We start from the raw sequence: 21,601 nt of genomic DNA on the forward strand, positions 1-21,601 counted from the left end.
ATGAGCCATAATGTTGGCCTGTGTCATTTCTAGCACTCAAAAAAAAAAAAAATAATAATATAAGGAAGAATAAGCTCTGCAGGGCCTTCATTCTTCCCAGAGTTGCAAGTATGCATTCAAGCCCTCGGCACATAAAGAAGAAGGGTCAAAAGAGAGCAAAGAGGAGTGATGTTAGCAAGATAACAGAATAGGAAATCTTAGACGACTCTTCCCACAGCAGACACTATCATTCAATAGCCACACATAAATCAATTCCCTTTGTGAGAAACCCAGAGACTACTTGACAGGCTCCTGCTTACCAGGCAAGTATAACCCCAGTTACATCGAAACCAGTAGGAAAAGCAGAACCATTTCTTTGACATAATACCCATTCCCAGAATGGTGCTATATGAGGAGAGAACTCTCAAACTTTTGGTTTCTCCCCAAGGAAGGAAAAAATTGGACCACAAATCTAACACTCCAATTTTTCTAGGTGCTGTCTGAAAAACTGGCTTCTACCTCACCTGAGCTAGAAGAGCTGAGGTCCAACATGTATTAGTCCCCTGTGTGCTACAAAGAACAAAGAGGAGATTTGAACTAGCACACGGGCACTCACCACAGCTTCTGCTCTTGGCTCAGCACAGAGAAATCAGACAATAACCCCAACTCCCAGCTTCTCCCGGGGGGGAAGAGTTGCACTAAGTGTCCAATGCCCCAACTTTTCCAGGGACTGCCCAAAGGACTGGCTTTTTCGGTCTTGTCTGTATTGGAGCACTAATGGAACCTAGCATACTCTAGTCACCTGGGGGCCAGTGAGAAAAAACACAGTGGTTTGATGTAGCATATTAGTCACCATAGCCCCTCTCCCTGGTGCAGCACAGAGGAAAAAAAGCAAAAGAAAGAAGAAGAAGAAAAAAAAGCCCCACAAAACAAAACAAAATCCAGATCCCAACTTATCTCTGGGGAGAGAAAGATTTGGACAAGATATCTAATGATCCAAATTCTCTGGTGACTGCCCAAGGAGCTGGCTTCCTTCCAAGATAAGTTTCACTCATCTTGGAACACCAATGGGACCTAGTGTGCTCTAGACACTTGGGGCCCCTAAGAACAAAAAACAAGGTTGGACTAGCATGAAGGTTTAAGGGGCCTCCAGAATCCCTGATCAGGCCTACTGGTGAGGGTTTCTCCTACACAAGCCCAGTCCATGAAAACTGAGAAAGGTAACTGCTTTGTCCAATGTGCAGATGCCAACACAGAGTAAAGGAAAATGAAGAAATGGGGAAATATTTTCAAAATAAAGGAAGAAGATACATCTTCAGAAATTGACCTGAATAAAGCATAGTTACAATTTTCCTAACAGACATTTCAAAATAACTGTCATAAAGATGCTCATTGAAGTGATGAGAACAATGCATGAATAAAGTGAAAATTTCCACAAAGAGAGGCAAACTGAGGCCTTTAAAAATTATTCAGGCAAAGGAGCAAAAAGAGAAAAGAACAGAAAGAAGTGATGAAAGATTAAGGGAACTGTGGGACACCAACAAGTGGATTAATATATGCATGATGGGGTTTCCGGAGAAGAAAAAGAGAAAGAACCAGAAAGTTAATAGAAAGAAATAATGGCTGAAAACTCCCAAATCTAGCAAGGAAAATGGGCAACCAGATCCAGGAAGCTTGAAGCATTCTAAATAAGATGAACCTAAAGAAAGCCACACCAAGACATATTATAATCAAATGTCAAAAGTCAAAGACAATGAATTTTGAAAGCAGCAAAATAAAAGCAACTCACAATATACAATAGAAGCCCTATAAAACAATCAGTGGGTTTTGTTTTGTTTTGTTTTTTCAGAACCCTTACAGACTATTAAACACAACACAACACGTTTTTCTCAAGTATGCCTGGAACATTCTCCAGGATAGATCACATTAGATCACAGAACAAGTCTTAACATATTTTAAAAATTGCAATCATACCAAGTATTTTCTCCAACTACAATGGAATAACACTGGAAATCTATATCACAAGGAAAACTGAAAAATTTACAAATAATGTAGAAATAATGTAACACACTTTTGAACAACCAATGGGTCAAAGAAGAAATCAAAGGAGAAATTAGAAAATATCTTGAAACAAGATGAGTGAACATGAAAATAGAATGCAACAAAAGCAGCTGTAAGATGGAAGTTATAGTAATAAATGCCTACATTAAGAAAGAAGAACAATTTCAAATAAACTTAATTTTGCACCTCAAGGAACAGAAAAAGGAGCAAACTAAATCCAAGGTTAGCAGAAAAAAGAAAACAAGATTAAAGAAGAAATGAAATAGAGAATAGAGAAACAATAGAATAAATCAATGAAACTAAGAGTTGGTTCTTCGAAAAGATGAACAAAATTGACATACTTTTAACTAGACCAAGAAAAGGAGAGAAAACTCAAATAAATAAAATCAGAAAGAGGAGACATTACAATTGATACTGCAAATATAAAAGATTCATAAGAGAATATTATGAATAATTACATGCCAACAAATTGGATAACCTAGTAGAAATGGATAAATTCACAGAAACATACAATGTACCAAGACTGAATCTTAAATAAATAGAAAGTCTGAATAAATCAAGCCGGGCGCGGTGGCTCAAGCCTGTAATCCCAGCACTTTGGGAGGCTGAGACGGGCGGATCACAAGGTCAGTTGATCGAGACCATCCTGGCCCGTCTCTACTAAAAATACAAAAAACTAGCCGGGCGAGGTGGTGGGCGTCTGTAGTCCCAGCTACTCGGGAGGCTGAGGCAGGAGAATGGCGTGAACCCGGGAGGCGGAGCTTGCAGTGAGCTGAGATCCGGCCACTGCACTTCAGCCCGGGCGACAGAGCAAGACTCCGTCTCAAAAAAAAAAAAAAAAAAAAAGATTTAAAAGTAAGACCTGAAACCATAAATCTTCTGGAAGGAGATATAGGGGAAAATCTGCAGGACATTGGTCTTGGCAATGATTTCATGAACATGATGCCAAAAGCACAGGCAACAAAATCAAAAATATACATGTAGGAGTATATCAAACCAAAAAGTTTCTGCACAGCAAAGGAAACAATCAATAAAATAAAAAAGCAACATATGAAATGGGGGAAAACACTTTCAAACCATATATCTGATAAGAAGTTAAGTTCCAAAATATATAAGGAACTTCTACAACTTGATAGCAAAAAATCCAATAGTCTCATTAAAAAATGGGCTAATGACCTAAATAGATATTTCTTCAAAGAGGAAAGATATTGTTCATCTCTAAAGACATACAAATATCCATCCAATAGGTGTATGAAAGATGCTCAATGTCACTAATCATCAGAAAAATGCATATCAAACCAAAATGAGGCTGGGCACAGTGGCTCACACCTGCAATCCCAGCACTTTGGGAGACCGAGATGGGAGGATCACTTGAGCCCATGAGTTTGAGGCCAGCCTGGGCAACATAGCAAGACCTCATCTCTAACATAATAATAATAATTAAAAATAAAAATTAAAAAATGAGATATCATATCACATCTGTTAGGATATCTAGTATCAAAAAACACACAAAAAAACAGGTGTTGATGAAGATATGCAGAAATTGGAACTCTTGTACACTGTTGGTAGAAAGGCAAAATGATATAGTTGCTATGGAAAACGGTATGGAGGTTTCTCAAAAACTTAAAAATAGAATTATATGATCCAGCAATTCCACTTTTGATTTATCCAAAAGGGTTGAAATCAGGATCTCAAAGAGATTAGCACTCCCATGTTCACTGCAGCACTACTCATAAGAGCCAAGATGTGGTAACAATCTATTTCTCTTTCAAAAGATAAATAGATTTTAAGGTGGCATATACATATAATGGAATATTATTTGGCCTTAATAAAAGAGGAAAATCTTGCAGCATGTGATAACATGGATGAACCTTGAAGATATGCTAAGTGAAATAAGCTAGCCACAGGAACACTAACACTGTATGACTCCACTTACATGAGGTTATCTAAAATAGTCAAAATCATAGAAGCAAAGAATAGGATGGTGGATTCCAGGCGCTGGGTAAGGGGGAAATGTGGAATCGTTAATCAATGGATATGAAATTTCAGTTTTATAAAATAAGTAAATTCTAGGGATCTGCTTTACAACATTGTGCCTATAGATAATAATACTGCATTGTACACTGAGAAATCTGTTAAGAGGATAGATCTCATGTTATGCATTCTTAACAAAATTTAAAAAGCAGACAGCAAATGACATCTGCTGTGGCCAATATAAGAGCTCTGCTGTTCATGAATGCCAAATTTGCAAACTCTAATCTCTGAAACTCTGCATATGTCACCTGCTGGATCTTTGCTGTCTACCTGCTACTTTTAGTCTTATTTGATCCACAGTTTCCCATCTAACTTTTCAGGAAGGCTGTCTTCTAAATAGGCCAAATCATCTCTATCCCACTTAACAGTTTCCTGATCTTGGCCCTTCTTTGTCTGCTGCCACCTGTACTAAGACAAGACAATGTTCTTGCCCGACTAAAGTGTGATTCAGAGACCACTTCCTCGTCCACTTAATAGTCACTCATATGACTCACTGCTCTGTGATATTGTTTAGGCTCGGTTTACGCCACCATGATGGCCCAACTCAGGCAGCTTGATGAAACCCTAGAGTTGGGGCCCTGGACTCCCTTAACCTCAATGCCTGCTGTCACATACCTCAATTCAAGGCTAACATAATCCGAATCCTATTTAACCACATCTATCCTTTTTTAATTTTCCCTCAAAACAGCCTCAGGATGTCCTGAGAATATGTCCCCCTACCTACCACATCTATTCTTAATTGGGCCTCCTAAAAACTAACAGCCCCATTTTGCCTAGGTAGGCCTAGATGATCATAGCTTCACACATTTGAGGATTGAGATGTTGTTTACATGATTAAAAATTCTTTAAATGTTTTAAAATATTTTAAACATCAAAAGCAGAAAGCTCTTAGTGGCTGTATTTCATTGATGCCATTTCTAATTCTCAATGGAATGAGCAAATCAAGGAATTTTACTTTAGAAAAGGTTCAGTTCACCCTGGCTAGTCAAATTCCCTTTTGACACCAGATTTGATAACCAGTTTATCAAGACAAATTTAGATAAGAAAATAGAAACTGAGAAATGTTAGCTAACTTTGCAGGACAAAATGACTCAGCAGAAAAGTGACAGGTCCTGGATTTGGAAAACAATCTCTTTGCTAAAGATCTGCCTCAGGGAATGAGGGAGAAGCTGAAAAAACAATGCACCTTGAGTTGTAGGAAGTAGTGGTCTATCTTCCGACAACCATGGCATTTTAGGGCTGCAATTAACAGTAGAAATCATCAGATCTAGTCATTTCGTTTTACAAATGAGGAAACTGAGGCCAAGAAAAGTCAATTGACTTACCCAGAGTCAAACAGCTATTTTTAATAATTTGCAGAAAAAGAAAAACAATAAACCAGTAAAAAATGACACAAAATTTGAGAACTTTGGGGATATAAAACAGGGCCTCAGAGGAGGCAGAAGAAAAAGAGGAATTGCAGGGCAGTGAAAAGTGTGGGCCCTGGAGTTAGTTCTCTGGTTCTAACTATGCCACTTCTTAGCACTGTGTCATTGGGTACTCAACTTGTCTTTAAAAAAAAAAAATATTATTAAATAGAGATGAGGTCTCACTATGTTGCCCAGGCTGGTCTCAAACTCCTGAGTTCAAGAGATGCTCTAGCCTCTGCCTCCCAAAGTGCTAGAGTTACAGGCACTGGCTACCATGTCCAGCCCCAACTTCTCTTTATTACTACTTTTATTAAATTATGTGAAGGCTAAGTGTCCTAACACAGAAGTACAACATAGTAAAATTGATAATAAAAGAATTACAACAATTACTTAAATCCACCCATCATATGCCACATATCAAATAGCTATTTTTTGAAAGCTACCTGTACATTCTCACAGTAATCCTATCAGGTGGGAAGTCACCATTTCACAGATGAAGAGACTAGGGCACTAAAAGATGAAGGAAAGTTGTCTGAGACCTCACAGCTAGCAATTAGTAGAGTCAGGTTGTAGGCAGTTTAATTCCAGAACCAGAAATAGATCCTGGACTTGACATCTGCTGAAGTGGTGGGAGGTGCTGGATCTGTCTAGCCCACCCGCGTTCAGGATCCGATTCTTGTTATATCCACCTTGCTAAGACCCAGAACCTAGGTCTGACAAACATCCCTTTCAAGGCAGTACACACGAATAGATTTCCACAGGACAGAAATTACATTCAAATACAAAACAAATCAAAATAAACAAACAAAAGGCTGACCATGCTACCAAAATAAAGGTAGGAGAAGCCAGCAAGTGTGAAAATACACTTCCTATTGAAAGTAGATACCACGTGGTAAAGTCAGAGAGGATCTAGGCTAAGACAAACCTCTAAGGTTAAAAGTCAGAAAGAAAGTTGCATCATCTAGAGATTGACTAACTAGGTGTCTTTATCATTTTCATGCCACTAGTTATAGAAGACTTACTCAGTTTATTGATATTTGGCATTAAAGTATCCCATGTGTTTAAATATTCAGCTCTAAATCCATCCATAGAAAACAAGATAACAGGTGGCAGGTCAAACCTGAAAATGAAAAACAAAATTTGTCCATTATTTTGGATAGTTATATTTACCTCAAAAGCATTGCAATCTTTTTTTTTAGACCTGTGTTTAAGGTAAAATAATTGGGTAACTTTTGGGCCATAGCCAGACACTGTCATTTTTTTTTTTTGAGACACAGTTTCACCGTCACCCAGCCTCCACCTCCTGGGTTCAAGCGATTCTCGTGCCTCAGCCTCCCAAGTAGCTGGGATTACAGGTGCACGCTGCCACACCCGGCTAAATTTTAGTAGAGATGGGATTTCACCATGTTGGCCAGGCTGGTCTCCAACTCCTGACCTCAAGTGATCCACCCACCTTGGCCTCCAAAGAGCTGGGATTACAGGCATGAGTCACTGCGCCTGGCGTAAAATTTTACTTCTGTTACACACACACACATTTCACAGATGTATAGTTTGATAAATTTTCATTAACTGAACTCCACTGTGTAGTCATCACCCAGATGAAGAAACAGAATATTATCAGGATGCTTGTGCTTCCTATGGTCACTACACTCTCCAAACCACACCCTACCAAGGATGATCAGTATCTTGATTTCCAACAGCATAGATTAGCTTTGTCTATTTTTGTACTTACATTTATATGCAAATAAAATCATACAGTATGCATTTTGTTGAGTCTCAATTCTTTTACTCGACATTATGTTTGAGATTCTTCCATATTGTTGCAAGTAATTATGGATCATTCATTCATATAGCTGTCTAATATTCCAGTGAATGAATAAACCAGAACTTATTCTACTGTCCATGGGCACTTGAGTACTTTCCAATTTGGAAAGTTATTAGGTTTCCAGACCTAAGAGAACCTGTGGTTTAACTTCATTTACATAAATTCTAAAACAGGAATGTATGATGATAGAAATCACAATAGTGGTTGTCTTTGGGAAGTAAGCAATGGGAAGGGACATGAGGTAGCTTTCTGGGATGGTGGAAATATTCTGTATGTTGGAAATATTCTATATTAGTAAGTTACATAGCTTAGTGAATTTCCAAATTGCATTATACTATACAATTAAGATAGGACCATTTCAATGTATATGAACTATAGGATACCTCAATTTAAAAATAAAAATGGAAAACTGGGACTCTTTGAACTGCAGTGTGCAGAAAATTCATGAAGAAATTAAAGTGGCCTAGTGCAATTTGCATGAGAAAATACTTATTTTTTCATAAAGTCATTAACATAACTCTGATTAAAAATTTTATATTCATAAATATGCCATTAAAATAACTTGGAAGATTAAAGACAGGGTCAACTGTCTGTGGGATCAAGAGTGGAATCCAAAGATCCAATGCACCCCTTTTTTAATGGCCAGTCCAAGCTAACTAGAGAGTGCATTTTACATTCTGCTGATACGAACATTCTTGTAGCTAAAACATCCTTAATTATTTGCTAAAGATAAATTCATAAAGATCACATTTCCTGGTCTTATGACAAACTTTCAAAGGAGACTAAAATATTGCCACAATTCTTTCCCAACAGTAGATATTAACTTATACAGTACTTTCATAAACAAGACAGGTAGCTGGGACTTTATATACACAAATCACGATGTACTGATTATTTCATGGAGTAAAAGTTGTATCTTCTTTTCATTTTTATTTCTCTGATTGCTAAAAAACTTGAACATTGCATCCATATTATTTTCATTGCCTGTGATGAAGTTTGAGTAAGAGCTCACTACATGCCAAGAACTGTCATCTCTGATCTATTATTTCACTAGGATCAGGTAGCTTACCCAAGGTGTCCCACCACCAGTAGGGGCAGAGCTAGTCTATTGACTCACATCTGTCTGATTTAAGAGTCTAAGCTCCTTACTATACTATGATCACTAGCAAAATAGTAAGGCAAACAAGCAAAGAGAATACTAGCATAAATGTCTGGCAAGAGGGTTTTATGTAATGTCTTTAGCCACTATAAAATTTTTACCAGCAAATATTATTCATGGTGAGCAGAATCATCGTTGTTCATTTTTCTTGCAGGGATGGAAGGTATAGGCAGGAATGACTTCAATGGAATAAAGAGAATGAGGGGTTTGTAGGTGATGGTCAGTGTCCTACTGACCACCACCACCACCCCTTTCCTCACCAGGTTCCTTTCTAGTCTTACCTTGCATCAGGGTTGCCAAATCAGTCCTGTAATTTCTCTGGGATGCTGCTCCAGCTCTCAAATCCTCAGGGGGACAGTGATTTGCCAGTTTGGAGAAGAACTAATCATTTGGGCTTAGTCATCTAGGTTTGTTGAGACTCTTTACAAAGACTTTAGTGAAAACCTTCCTGCTCACCTAATGTCTCTCTCCTCCCAGTTATCAACAGGTGAGGGAGTCTTGGTGCCTCAAACAATTCTTACCCTTATTCAGGCCCTTACCCCTTCTTCTGATGAATCGCACAGCATCATGGGCTCAGCCTATGACTTGAGGGAGCGTTATGCCACAGAGACTCTGGGACCTTGCTGCCTGGGTTTGCTTCCTGTTTCCAGCAACCACTAGCAATGCAGCACTGGGCAAGTGATTTCACAGCTTTTGCCTCCATTTCATTCTTTGTAAAATGAGGATGGAGATAATAGAACCAAAGGGTTTTTATAAGGACTAATATGTAAGATGACTGTTGTGTAATGTACATGCTGGTACATAATTAGAACTATATGAATGTTAGCCAGTATTAGTATGCTTTTCAGAGATGAATTGACAGGGTAATTTGAACTACGAGAAAATGCCACGGGCACACCTTAATAGATTCAAGTATCAGGTTCATCCAATAAAACAAGTGACTACAGAAAAATTTCACTAGAAAAATATTAACAATTTCTTGAGTAACTACTATGCACCATGCACCAGAATTAAAATTAACCTACTGCTTGATAACTCACCAAGCATATTCCCTTGCTTTAGGTCATTTAATTCTCACATGAAATTGTCTGATCCTGGCATTATTATTATTTCAATTTCATAGATGAAGCTCAGAGAAGTGACTAGTGCAAAAGACCCACAGGCAAAATCAGGACTCAAACTTCTCTCATTTTATTCTAATCCTTTGCTCTTCCACCCACAAGGTGGTAAGAGAGCAGCTGAATCTGAGCTACAAACCAAAGTAACATGGAACAAAAACAGGCACATTATCCATACTCCTTTTCAAAATGGAATAACACTATTTAAAAATGCCTCCACTGGGCCAGACACAGCAGCTCATGCCTGTAATCCCAGCACTTTGGGAGGCCAAGATGACAGGATCACTTGAGCCCAGAAGTTCGAGATCAGACTGGGCAACGTGGAAAAACACTGTCTCTAGAAAAAATTCAAGAATTAGCTGAGAATGGTGGCACATGCTTGTAGTCCCAGCTACTTGGGAGGCTGAGGTGAGGGAATTGTTTGAGCCTGGGAGGTGGCAGCTGCTATGAGTCATGATCACGCCACTGCACTGCAACCTGGGCAACATACTGAGACCCTGTCTTGAAACAAAAAATGCCTCCACTGGCCAGCACAGTAGTTCATGCCTGTTATCATGGCATTTTGGGAAGCCAAGGCAGGAGGATCACTTGAGTTCAGGAGTTTGAGTCTGGGCAACATAGTGAGACCCTGTCTGTACAAAAAAATACAAAATAATGTTTAGCTGGGTGTGGGGGCCCATGCCTATAGTCTCAAATACTTGGGAGGCCGAGATGGGAGGATAGCCCGAGTCCAGGAATTTGAGGCTGCAGTGAGCTGTGATCGTGCCACTGAACTCCAGCCTGGGTGACAGAGTGAGACCCTATCTCTTGATAATAATAATAATAATAATAATAATAATACTTAAATTTAAAAACTGCCTCTACCAATTCCTCCTAAAGCCAGGTATTCCTTTCTTTTTCATCCACCCTTCCACCATTCTCCCTTACTTGGCCCAGAAAAGTGTGAAGGGCAGAGGGGTGGATGGAGAAATGGGGAATCCGTGCTGGCTTGAGGTGATGCACATTTCCAGGCCCCGGCAGTCAGCAAAGCAGCCATGATAAACGTGTTGAAAAGATGCAAACGTTTCTGTGGGGCAGGAGTGTCACCTCACGTGTTCATCACCTGTGCCCCCTGACAAAGCTCGCCTCATCCACCCTTCAAAGACCTCCTCTCATTTCAAGGCCTGCACAAACCTCTTTCTCTGCTCTCAACAAGAAGAAATTTGAGGTACCAAGATGTAAAATAGAAAAGAGTTCTGGCCAGACATAGTGGCTCATGGCTGTAATCCCAACACCTTGGGAGGCCCAGGAGGGAGGACTGCTGGAGGCCAGGAGATCAAGATCAACCTAGCCAACACAGCAAGATCCTATCTTTATTTAAAAAAAGAAGACAGGAATTAAGTTATTTAAAAAAGGAAAAGGCGTTCTGGCAGAAGTAATTTCAAGTTAATTTCAATTCTGACCACAAGACCTTTGGAATATCACTTATTTAATATTCCAACCAATTTTTTAAGTCATTACTGTGGCTGGGTAGAATGGTTCATGCCTGGAATCCCAGCATTTTGGGAAGCCAAGGCAAGTGGATCACTTGAACTCAAGAGTTTGAGACCAGCCTGGGCAACCTAGTGAAACCTCATCTGTACAAAAAAAAAAGAGAGAGACACAGAGAGAAAAATAAAAAATTAGCCAAGCATGGTGGCGTGCCTATAGTCCCAGCTACTCAGGAGGCTGAGATGGGGAGGATCACCTGTGTCTGGGAGGTCAAGGCTGCAGTGAGCTGTGATTGCACCACTGCACTCCAGCTTGGACAAGAGAGCAAGACCCTGCCTCAAAGACAAAAACATAATAAAGTCGTCATTGTAAGATATGAATATCATAAATTAATATAAAAGGTCTTTGTAAAAAATAAAGCAAACAAAAGTCCATTAGAACTTGGAACCCACAAGAAATCTAATCCTTTGTCAACTATTCTGTTTTGAAATGTACATGAAGTGGAGGAAATTCTACTCTGCATCTGAACTAACTACATTCTTATGTGCACCTTTGTTAAAGGAGGATAAAAATCCCTGTATCAGTCATGCTTACCCTTCTGGACACTGAGACTGCTGGGCTGTGTCACAGTTTTCTTCCAGCCATGAGGTTTCTCCTGAAAAGCATAAGATCGAAATCTTTATACTTGCTGCACCACAGACAAGAAACGAGAAGCAAGTGTTCAATGGACATGATCTTCCCAAACTACTTAATTTCTGTCCCATGACTAATTTCTTCTAAAACATGTAAAATGCATTTTCAGTTGTTGGCAAAGGCAGTTTCTCTAGTGACTTGTAGAGACCAGTAATCTGCACTAACTGAATACCAGGAAGTCTATCTTTACCAAGAGAAACAGAGGGGATTTATTTATTTATTTTGTTTGAGATGGACTTTCACTCTTGTTGCCCAGGCTGGAGTGCAATGGTGTGATCTCAGCTCACTGCAACCTCCACCTCCCTGGTTCAAGCGATTCTCCTGCTTCAGCCTCCCAAGTAACTGGGATTGTAGGCATGCGCCACCACACACGGGTAATTTTGTATTTTTTGTAGAGACAGGGTTTCACCATGTTGGTCAGGCTGGTCTTGAACTCCTGACCTCAAGTGATCCTCCCGCCTTGGCCTCCCAAAGTGCTGGGATTACAGATGTGAGCCACCACACCCAGCCCCAAAGGGGATTCTTTCAGATGAAAAAAAGATATTTCTTCTTTTTCTTGATAATGTTTTTTGCCTCAAGAACAATATTTTCCCAACTGCTAGAATAAATGGATTTAATAACTATAGACATACAGTCTAAAGAAGAGAAAAAGGAAAGTATCAAGAAAAAAAAAGAAAGAAATAGCCAATGAGAATAACTGATATCAAACGGGGGAAATTTAACAAATTTTTAAAATCTTAACAAAAATTAGCAAAAACAAAAAATTTTGCTTCATGGATATTTCTCATTGTAGAACATTCTAGCTCATTAGTGAAGTAGAAACGACAGACTATCTGCAACACCTAGTGTCACCATCTGCAACGCCTAGTGGATCTCAGCAATGCTTATCAATGGCTAACATATCCCAAAAAACACACCTGCAGGCATGATGTGCCTCTTGATGGAAATTATCTTTATCTTTTTAGATATGTACTTAAAATATGTACCTAAATACATATTTTAGATGAATGATACTCTTGGTTTTGCTTTGAAACAATGTAAAATTATGGAAGAGAGGCTGGCAATGATGAGCATATTTTGTTAAAGAAAAAATCTAAAAGTTGGAAATAGGCAAGAGGACTGATCATTAGACTTCATTTTAATGTCTGCTGGGAATTATCTAAAAGGCCCAACAATATATTATCCAATTATCAAGGGGTATGTATCTTTATCCAGCTTACTCTTTATTATTCATTTTACAAGTTGTTTATTTGGGAGTAATAAATAACTAGTAGAAAACAAATAACAATATAACTGATTCATACCTGATAGCAAATAAATTGTCCCACAGAAATGCAATTCATTTCTGTCCCACCAAAAGATATGGTTCTAGTGATTTTATTCCAACATTCTTTCAGTCTTATATACACAATTTAGTAGCTTAGTTTCTTATTCTCTTTGAACTTGCTTTAATTCTAGTTGGTTATCTTATAAATGAGTTAGTAAATCTTTGACATGTTCATTTTATATTCAAAATTATACTTTGTCAATGTGAGACAAGATTGGCCATGAATTGATAACTGCTGAAAATAGTTGATGGACTTAGAGAGAAAACATCATAATATTCTCACTACCTCTGTATGTGGTAGAAATTTATCATAACGTTTTCAGAAATTCTAAACTTAACAAAATATAAAAGTAATTAGCTGGTTTCTCAAACAAAAATGATTCAAATTCTCTCAAACTACTCTCGGAAGATAAAATTTTAATAAAAATTCTCAAACTACTCTCAAAAGATGCAATTTTGACAAAAATCATTTAGCTTTTTTTAATTCTAAAAGCTGGTAGGCACATTTAACATTTAAAATATAAAGTGTTAACTTCAGAGTGAGAAAACATTTATATTTGTTTTAAAAAATAAACTGAAATGATTACAGTAACTCCATCAGAGTAGCCAGTGAATTCAGTGAGGAAAAAAAAAAAAAAATTACCACATGGCCTAAGCATCCATCTTGAGATTAAAAAGTTAAAAGTTACCAAATTGGAACAGAAGAAGGGAGAATAGAGAGGTCAGAGGTAATATGGTCAGTGAATTTGTTAGAGAAAGAAGCAGACTAAAACCTATACTTGCCTTGTGAAATTAAAGAAATCTTGAAATGATACAGTATTGAGTATTAAATATTGAGTAATTATTATTTTTAAAAAGGAGTTACCATTTCAGACTTTTCTAATAACCCATTTCAGGTGATTTTTAATTATATTTTGTATAAAAACTGATTCATCCATTGGTACACAACTTATTTTCTATTCATAGATTATAGTTAAGGTTTCTGCTACAATATTTTCATCCAATTTCAGAAATCAGAATTCAACCTAATCTTTTTTTGTCAAAAGTATTAAAATTGTCAGCTCAGTTTGGTGTGAGGTTATAATAAGGGATTGATAGCTTGAAGAAATTTGGTTGATATATGTATATATGCATTTTTCATAAATTTCATCAGATGTTTGGAGGAATTGGTGATTTTTTTTTTAAAGTCACATTACTTATAAAGGGGAGTGGGTAGAATAAAGAGTTGAATAACCTGAATCCTAATCTTGACTCTACATTAACTCCGTGAGGATACTTAGCAATTTAAACCGTTGAGGACACATTTGTTTTGGCAATAACAACATTGGCTTAACAAGATGATATCTGAGCTAGAAAACCTCATTCTCTATATTTTAACTTTAGGATCTGCTATTCAGTGTCTGAAACTACAACTGCATCTGGCAAGGTCATTGGATTGGAAAAGACTTTGCCTTACAGACAAATAAGGAATTTTAAGATCTCTCTTCTGTATCTATGCTGTGAGTTCTCCTCCTCTGTGGTTACAAACCGCATTTCATCCCACAGTAAATGCATTTGATCTTTTCTTCTACATGGAGTAACTAAAGATTCTCTGACTTGTTTTGATTTTTGCAGCCTAGCATAGCTCTAGGAAACTCACGGAGTTCCTCTGAACTTGCAGGGGCAAATGAGTCAGCATGCTTCTGCATACCTTGGCAAACACTCTTATAGTCAGCACAGCAATCTTTCCTCTGCAAACAGTCATCTGAACAAGAGCAAAGGCTGGCCTCTAATCTGGTCTCTCCACAACGAAATTTATTGCATGTCCATATTCGAGCTGTAAAACGATACAATTCAGTTCTGAGCATTTAAGCCTCCAATATAAAATACACAAATTTCATTTATTTACTGCTATATTATAATAATACAACCAAATATAATAATACAATATAATTCTTTATTGTAAATAATACAATCAAATTATTTGATTGTATAATAATACATTTGATATACAATTAAATAATACAAACAAGAATTTCATTTATCTGTATTAATAAATGAAAATACATAATGCCAAATGAGGGGTAAACCACCACTTTTCTTAATTAGCTAGGTGGCAGAGAGAAATGCAGCTTTATAAACTACAACCCAGGTTTACTTAGCAGGTACACTGTGAGCTTGGAGAAGATCTGGACACGGCTCCCATTCCCACCCAAGAGCAGGAGCTCCCCAAAGTGAAGAATCACTAGCCCTGACTGATTATTGCCACCCAAGAGCAGCTTTGCCCAGCCTTGTCTAAGGACAAGCAGCAAGGAAGAAAAGGTGACAACAGAAGTAACAGGAGCACAGTCATGTCTTTGAGAATGTAGGCAGGTCAAGGTACTTCTCAGTGGAAAGTGACAGCAGTGACAAAGCAGCTGCCACCCATGCCTCAGGGGTTCTCCCAGGCTATGGACTTAGGATGAGAACAGTTTCAATAAATCCCATTGCTAAAAGCAGCAAGAGGCTGGAGGAAGGTGGCTTGGCGCTGCCACCTGCTAGGAAACAGTGACTAAAATCAACGTCAGCCTTGTTCTGAGACAAACACTCTCAATAGGTAACTTTTGTCCACATCGGTTATATATAGATTTCTTCCTTCTCCAGCATTTCTCATTTACATAGAAAGAAAAGGGTTTTGGAGATTAAGTAAAGGGAACACAGATCTCTATCTGTACTGGGTTATCCTCTCACTCTTGCCCTTTTCAGGGAACATAAAGTAAAGAACTCTACTCTTCTAATCTTCACTCTCCTCCAACCGCTAGACACCCCCCTCCACCACCTTCCCAGATTATTTAGGGAATTAAACATTGCAAGCTGCCTTTTCCACCTAGAGAACAGCATTTCTCAAATTGTGCCCTGTGGCATACTGGCATCAGAATGATCGAGAATCACCAGCTTTCCAAGTGACTTTTATGCATCTTGAAGTTTGAGAACCACTGCAAATGAAACAAACAAGATGTTGAACTTCAGCCATAGTAAAACTCCACTGAAACGTATGTAATGATACAGCATTTCATTTACCATAGCCTGTTATTCCTCAACCTTGGTTAAATAAAGTGTGAATTCTGTATTTAGCATTGTTAAGGGAGAAATGATAATAAGACCATGTGTAGGTGTTATAGGTTTAATTGTGTCCCCTAAAAAGACGTTGAAGTCCCAACCCCCATTACTTGTGAATGTGATCTTATTTAGAAACAGTTCCAAATTACTTGCCGAGGCCAGGTGCAGTGGCCCACACCTGTAATCCCAGCACTTTGGGATGCTGAGGTAGCAGGATCACTTGAGGCCAGAAGTTTAAGACCAGCCTGGCCAACATGGTGAAACCCCGTTTCCAACAAAAATACAAAAATCAGTTGGGCTTGGTAGAGCACTCCTGTAGTCCCAGCTACTTGGGAGGCTGAGGCAGGAGAACTGCTTGAACCCAGGAGGTGGAGGTTGCAGTGAGCCAAGATTGTGCCACTGCAATCCGGCCTTTGTTTCAGAAAAAAAAAAAAAAAAAAAAAAAAACACACACATGGATTTAATAACTATAGGCATACAGTCTAAGAAGAGAAAAAGGAAAGTATCAAAAAAAGAAAAAAAAAAGAAATAGCCAATGAGAATAACTGATATCAAAAGGGGGAAATTTAACAAATTTTTAAAATCTTAACAAAAATTAGCAAAAACAAAACATTTTGCTCCATGGATATTTCTCATTGTAGAACATTCTAGCTAATTAGTGAAGTAGAAATGACAGACTATTTCATTTCTGTTTTTGTTTCAAAAAAATTACTTGTAGATAATTAAGTAAAATGAGGTCATTAGGGTGGGCCTTAATCCAGTATGACTGGTGTTCTTATTAAAAGGGAAAATTTAAACATAGACACAGACAGAGAGAAGACTATGTGAAGAGACACAGATTATGTGAAGAGGAAGGCAGAGCCTGGAGCTGTGCTGCCACAAGCCAAAGATTGCCAGCACCCACCAGAAGCTAGGAGAGAGGCATGGAGCAGATTCTCTTTTGGAGTCTTCAGGAGGACCCAACCCTGCCAACACCTAAAAGTTGGACTTCCAGTCTCCAGAACTGTGAGAAAACAAACTTCTGTTGGCTAAGCCACCCAGTCTGTGGTAGTTTGTCATGGCAGCCCTAGGAAACTAATACACAAGGTATGTAGATGAAAATTTGGACACAGACCTGGCGCAGTGGTTCATGCCTATAATCCCAGCACTTTGGGAGGCCAGGGTGGGAGAATTGCTTGAGCCCAGGAGTTCAAGACCAGCCTAGGCAACATGATTAAGTTTTGTATTTTTAGTAGAGATGGGGTTAAAAACAATTAGCCAGGTGTGGTGCTGCATGCCTGTGGTCCCAGATACTCAGGAGACTGAGGTGGAAAGATCAATTAGACTCAGGAGATTAAGTCTGGAGTTAGCCATGATCATGCCACTGTACTCCAGTCTAGGCAACAGAGTTCTCAAACAAAAGGAAAGAAAAGAAAAAAGTTTGACATGTATTAATAGTAGCACAACCAACATGCTAATAAACTTATTCTCAGAACTCATACTTGATTCCACACAGGTGTCTTCAAAATCCCAGCAGCAATCGCCTCGGTCTTTACATGCCACATCACACCGGCAGTTCTCCAGTCCTCTAAATGATGCATCAAAGCACTTCTTCCTGCAGCTGCCTGCAAAGTAAAGGAAATAGGGCCCCAACATTTAGGAGCTATCCAATATCTCACACTTAAACAGTGGAAGCATACAGGAAGTACATGGCACAGACTACAACAGACAACTAGATGATTTTTATGGTGCTACAGGATCTACCAGTGCAATGTAATAAATAATGACACTGATATGTCCAGGCGCCATGGCTCACGCCTATAATACCAACACTTTGTGAGGCCAGGGCGGGAGAATCACTTGAAGTCAGGAGTTTGAGACCAGTCTGGCTAACATGGCAAAACCCCATGTCTACTAAATATACAAAAGTTAACCAGGCATGGTGGTGCACACCTGTGGTCCTAGCTACTTGGGAGGCTGAGGCAGGAGAATTGCTTGAACTCGGGAGGCAGAGGTTGCAGTGAGCTGAGATTGTGCCACTGAACTCTAGCGTGGGCGACAAAGCAAGACTCTGCCTCAATAATAATAATAATAATAATAATGTGGTCAAGAAGTACATGGGAGCACATGGGGTGGGACAAAAACTAGCAAGGGGATTCAAGGACACCATTGAGTCTTGAGAAAGGATCAAGATTTTAAAAATCAGTGAAGCTAAGGAAGGCATATTTGGAGAACAGCAGATGGGTTATGATGGCTAAGGGGTAGAGTTCAAAGGTAGAGGTGGACTAGAGTGAGGAAAGGTGCATATGCCATACTAAGAGGCTTGAAGCCCAACCTTTGGTAACGGGAAGTCATTAAAGAGTAAGCAGAGAGTAATGAATTAGATCTGTGATTTAGAAAGTCACTCTGGAAAATAGGTGAGTAGGGTAGGGATGGAAACTCTTGAACTAAGCAAGAAATTTTAACCCAAACCAAAAATGATAAGGGCCTGAAGGAAGACAGTAGCAGTAGACATAAGGAAGATGTAAATAGAGCTAAGAGAAATTAAAGTGCAATTAGTTTGAGTTCAGCTTTATATAAAGAGTGAAGAAGAGGAATGAGCCAAGGATGACTTCCAAAAGTAATTGTTTCAGGCACTGTGCTGGAAATTGCAGATTAAGTGATAAATAATACAGATATAATTGTAGAGACTTTATATAATAAAAAATTTTAAGTGGTAACTGCAAAGTAACAGTGAATAACACAGTAATGGCACAGCTAGCTAAATCTGTAATAACATGCACAGATTTTAAAACTCACATTAGAAAAAAAATACATAATGCCTATGGAAGGTGAGTTAACTGGAGTGGAAAATGGTGAAAATGACTCAGGGTTGGGGTTTAGGAGAATAGATGCAGTGGAAAAATGAGTAATAAACAGGATGACTATGTTAAGGATGCAGGCAAAAAGAGGCTGGAGTTAATTACCAATGTCCTGCCAGGAAGAGGGAAGAGAGTACTGCCACATAGGGCTGATCAACTCAGATGAAAGGAAGAGGACAAGGAAAAACGACTCTGGGAAGCCAGCCAATGGGTGTACTAAAGTGAATGAAAGAGCTGGAACAAAAGGAGGTTTTGTTCAGACATTAGATATGCCTTTTGCAATCAATTTATATGATTTAGGGGGTAAAATAGCCAAGAAATGTTGCCCATTTGTATGTACTAACCTCAAAACAATACCACTGAAATGGCCTGTCAACATTTCTTTGATCAAGGAATGGCACCATGGCCCAGAAACACAACAGCCAAATGACCGAGGGAAGATAGTAATCTTCCAGCAATTATTCAACTTTTCAGTTCTGCTGTGCTCCTAGGTCATATTAGGGAAACTGAGTATTTCTCAAGTAGATACATGGCTGGAAAATTGCCAGTTAACCTTACTGAGGCTTCCTAATGCTGCAGCAATGAGACTTACTCCACTGGAGTCACACTAGAAGGTTTTAGTCAAATTTAAAAAGGGGTCCAGAGCTTTGTGCAGTGGCAGTATAGTAGCCAATGAGGTTTATTTGAGACATGATTATTGTTCATAAAATTTTTAAGAAGACTAAAATGGGGTAAGGGTGCTGGGCACAGTGTCTCACACCAGCAATCCCAATGCTTCAAGAAGCCAAGGTGGGAGGATCGCTTGCATCCAGGAGTTTGAGACCAGCCTGAACAACATAGTGAGACCCCATGTCTACACAAAATTAAAAAATTAACCAGGTGTGGTAGTGCATGCCTGTATATCAGGTACTTGGAGGGCCAAAGTGGGAGGATCACTTGAGCCCAGGAGATCGAGGCTGTGGTAAGCCGTGATCACGCCACTGCACTCAGCCTAAGCAACAAAGTGAGACCTTGTCTCAAAAAACAAACAACAGAAAGGGAGGGACATGAATGATCTAGCAACTGGCCTCATTTCACCTTAGTAAAAGTAAGAAAATAATATATAAAAAGATTATAGGTAATTCTTTTTATATTGTCATTTGTAAGTGGTGCATTTACTATTCATAATAATGAAATACAGCAAAAGGAATGTGAGGTATTTTTATATTTGGGGACATATTTCTCCTGTTTTTCTTTGCTTCTTATGAGAAACAAATTTTTTGAAGATATTATTATGCACTACTTTTCAAAAATTTGGCACTGCCTAATCAGAACCAAGAGATTTTAAAGGTAGAACAGCTCTAGCATGGTGTCAAGGTACAGGGTGGTGGCAAGAGGTCATGGGAATGAAGCAACAAAGACTTTCAAGACTAAGTGGGTAGATATTTTGTCATCAGATGTTGAAAATGACAGTAGGAGCAGAATGAAAAGCCTGTGATCCAGTTATCAAAGTCCATTATAAAGATGAAGAAGGGCTGGGCATGGCGACTCACACCTGCAATCCTATCACTTTGGGAAGCTGAAGTGGTTGGATCACTTGAGCCTAGGAGCTAAGAGACCAGCCTGGGCAACATAGTGAAGCCCCATCTCTACCAAAACTGCAAAAATTAGCCGGGTGTGGTGGCACCCACCTGTGGTCCCAGCTACTTGGGAGGCTTAAGTATGGGAGGATCACCTGAGGGCAGGGAGGAGCTGCAGTGAGCCGAGATTGTGCCACTACGCTCCAGCCTGAAAGATAGAGTAAGACCCTGCCAAAAAAAATAAAAGGGTGGAGACATGTAAGAGAAAAACACACTGGAATGATAATGAATCTCAAACGAGCAGGGTGAAAAAGTAAAGTCCAGAAAGTACAGTGAGAAATGCCAACCACAGATGTGGGCTCCAGATAAGTAGAGTGCAGAGTGGGAGATGTCTAGGAGCAGAATGCTGCACAGAGGACAGAGGAGGCTTGGGATGGGAGATACATTTTAATAAATTAAGGCCCGAAGAGAGAAGAAATAAGGGAATGCTCCGAGAAAAGACTGAGGGGTATACCCTGCTTTTCCGGTTTCCTGAGTCCAAGTCCCAGGCCTAATCCAAGTGACACGATCACCAACAAAGCAAGAAGAACCTATTGCAAAAAAGAAAAAGTAGCTTTTATAATGTTTTAAAAAATTACAAAGATACAAATAACCACCCTTTCTCAGTATTCTCTCTAAGTACCTGCAGCATGATAGTTATACCAGATACCAGATCCAACAATGATCTAGTATCTGGCCTAACTGGAGGTATAGTATTTTATTTAATGCTTGAAAATAAGAAAGAATATTTTGGAAGAATTTCAAGATACCAATTATTACAGATCTTCAAATTCAAACACATTTACCATTCAAATGCAATGAACCTAACTGCAAATTGAGTTAAAGTTAAGAATTAAAACCATAAAACCATTTTTCTGGGCCATTTTTTTTAAACCAGGCACCCATTTGTAGATCATTTATTGAAAAGAATTCCAGAACTATTAAATCCTTAACTGCCTCATTCTAAGGGAGCAGGGCTTTTTTTTCCTACTCTATTACAGGATGATGAT

At 38.8% G+C, this 21,601-nt stretch overlaps 1 protein-coding gene across 1 annotated transcript in view; it reads right to left on the reverse strand.

Annotated features, from left to right (window-relative positions):
• Positions 1 to 21,601, reverse strand: part of ENPP3 (ectonucleotide pyrophosphatase/phosphodiesterase 3) — a 101,652-nt gene that overhangs the window by 67,332 nt on the left and 12,719 nt on the right. The window contains exons 3-7 of the mRNA XM_011962160.1: positions 21,067 to 21,142; positions 17,635 to 17,757; positions 14,766 to 14,891; positions 11,650 to 11,710; positions 6,506 to 6,603 (exon numbers count right to left, since the gene is read on the reverse strand). Of these exons, the coding sequence (XP_011817550.1) occupies positions 6,506 to 6,603; positions 11,650 to 11,710; positions 14,766 to 14,891; positions 17,635 to 17,757; positions 21,067 to 21,142 (484 nt within the window). The remainder of the gene's footprint in view (positions 1 to 6,505; positions 6,604 to 11,649; positions 11,711 to 14,765; positions 14,892 to 17,634; positions 17,758 to 21,066; positions 21,143 to 21,601) is intronic.

The sequence above is a fragment of the Colobus angolensis genome, unplaced genomic scaffold (assembly GCF_000951035.1).
Source record: "Colobus angolensis palliatus isolate OR3802 unplaced genomic scaffold, Cang.pa_1.0 Scaffold58, whole genome shotgun sequence".
NCBI classification, from domain to species: Eukaryota; Metazoa; Chordata; class Mammalia; order Primates; family Cercopithecidae; genus Colobus; species Colobus angolensis.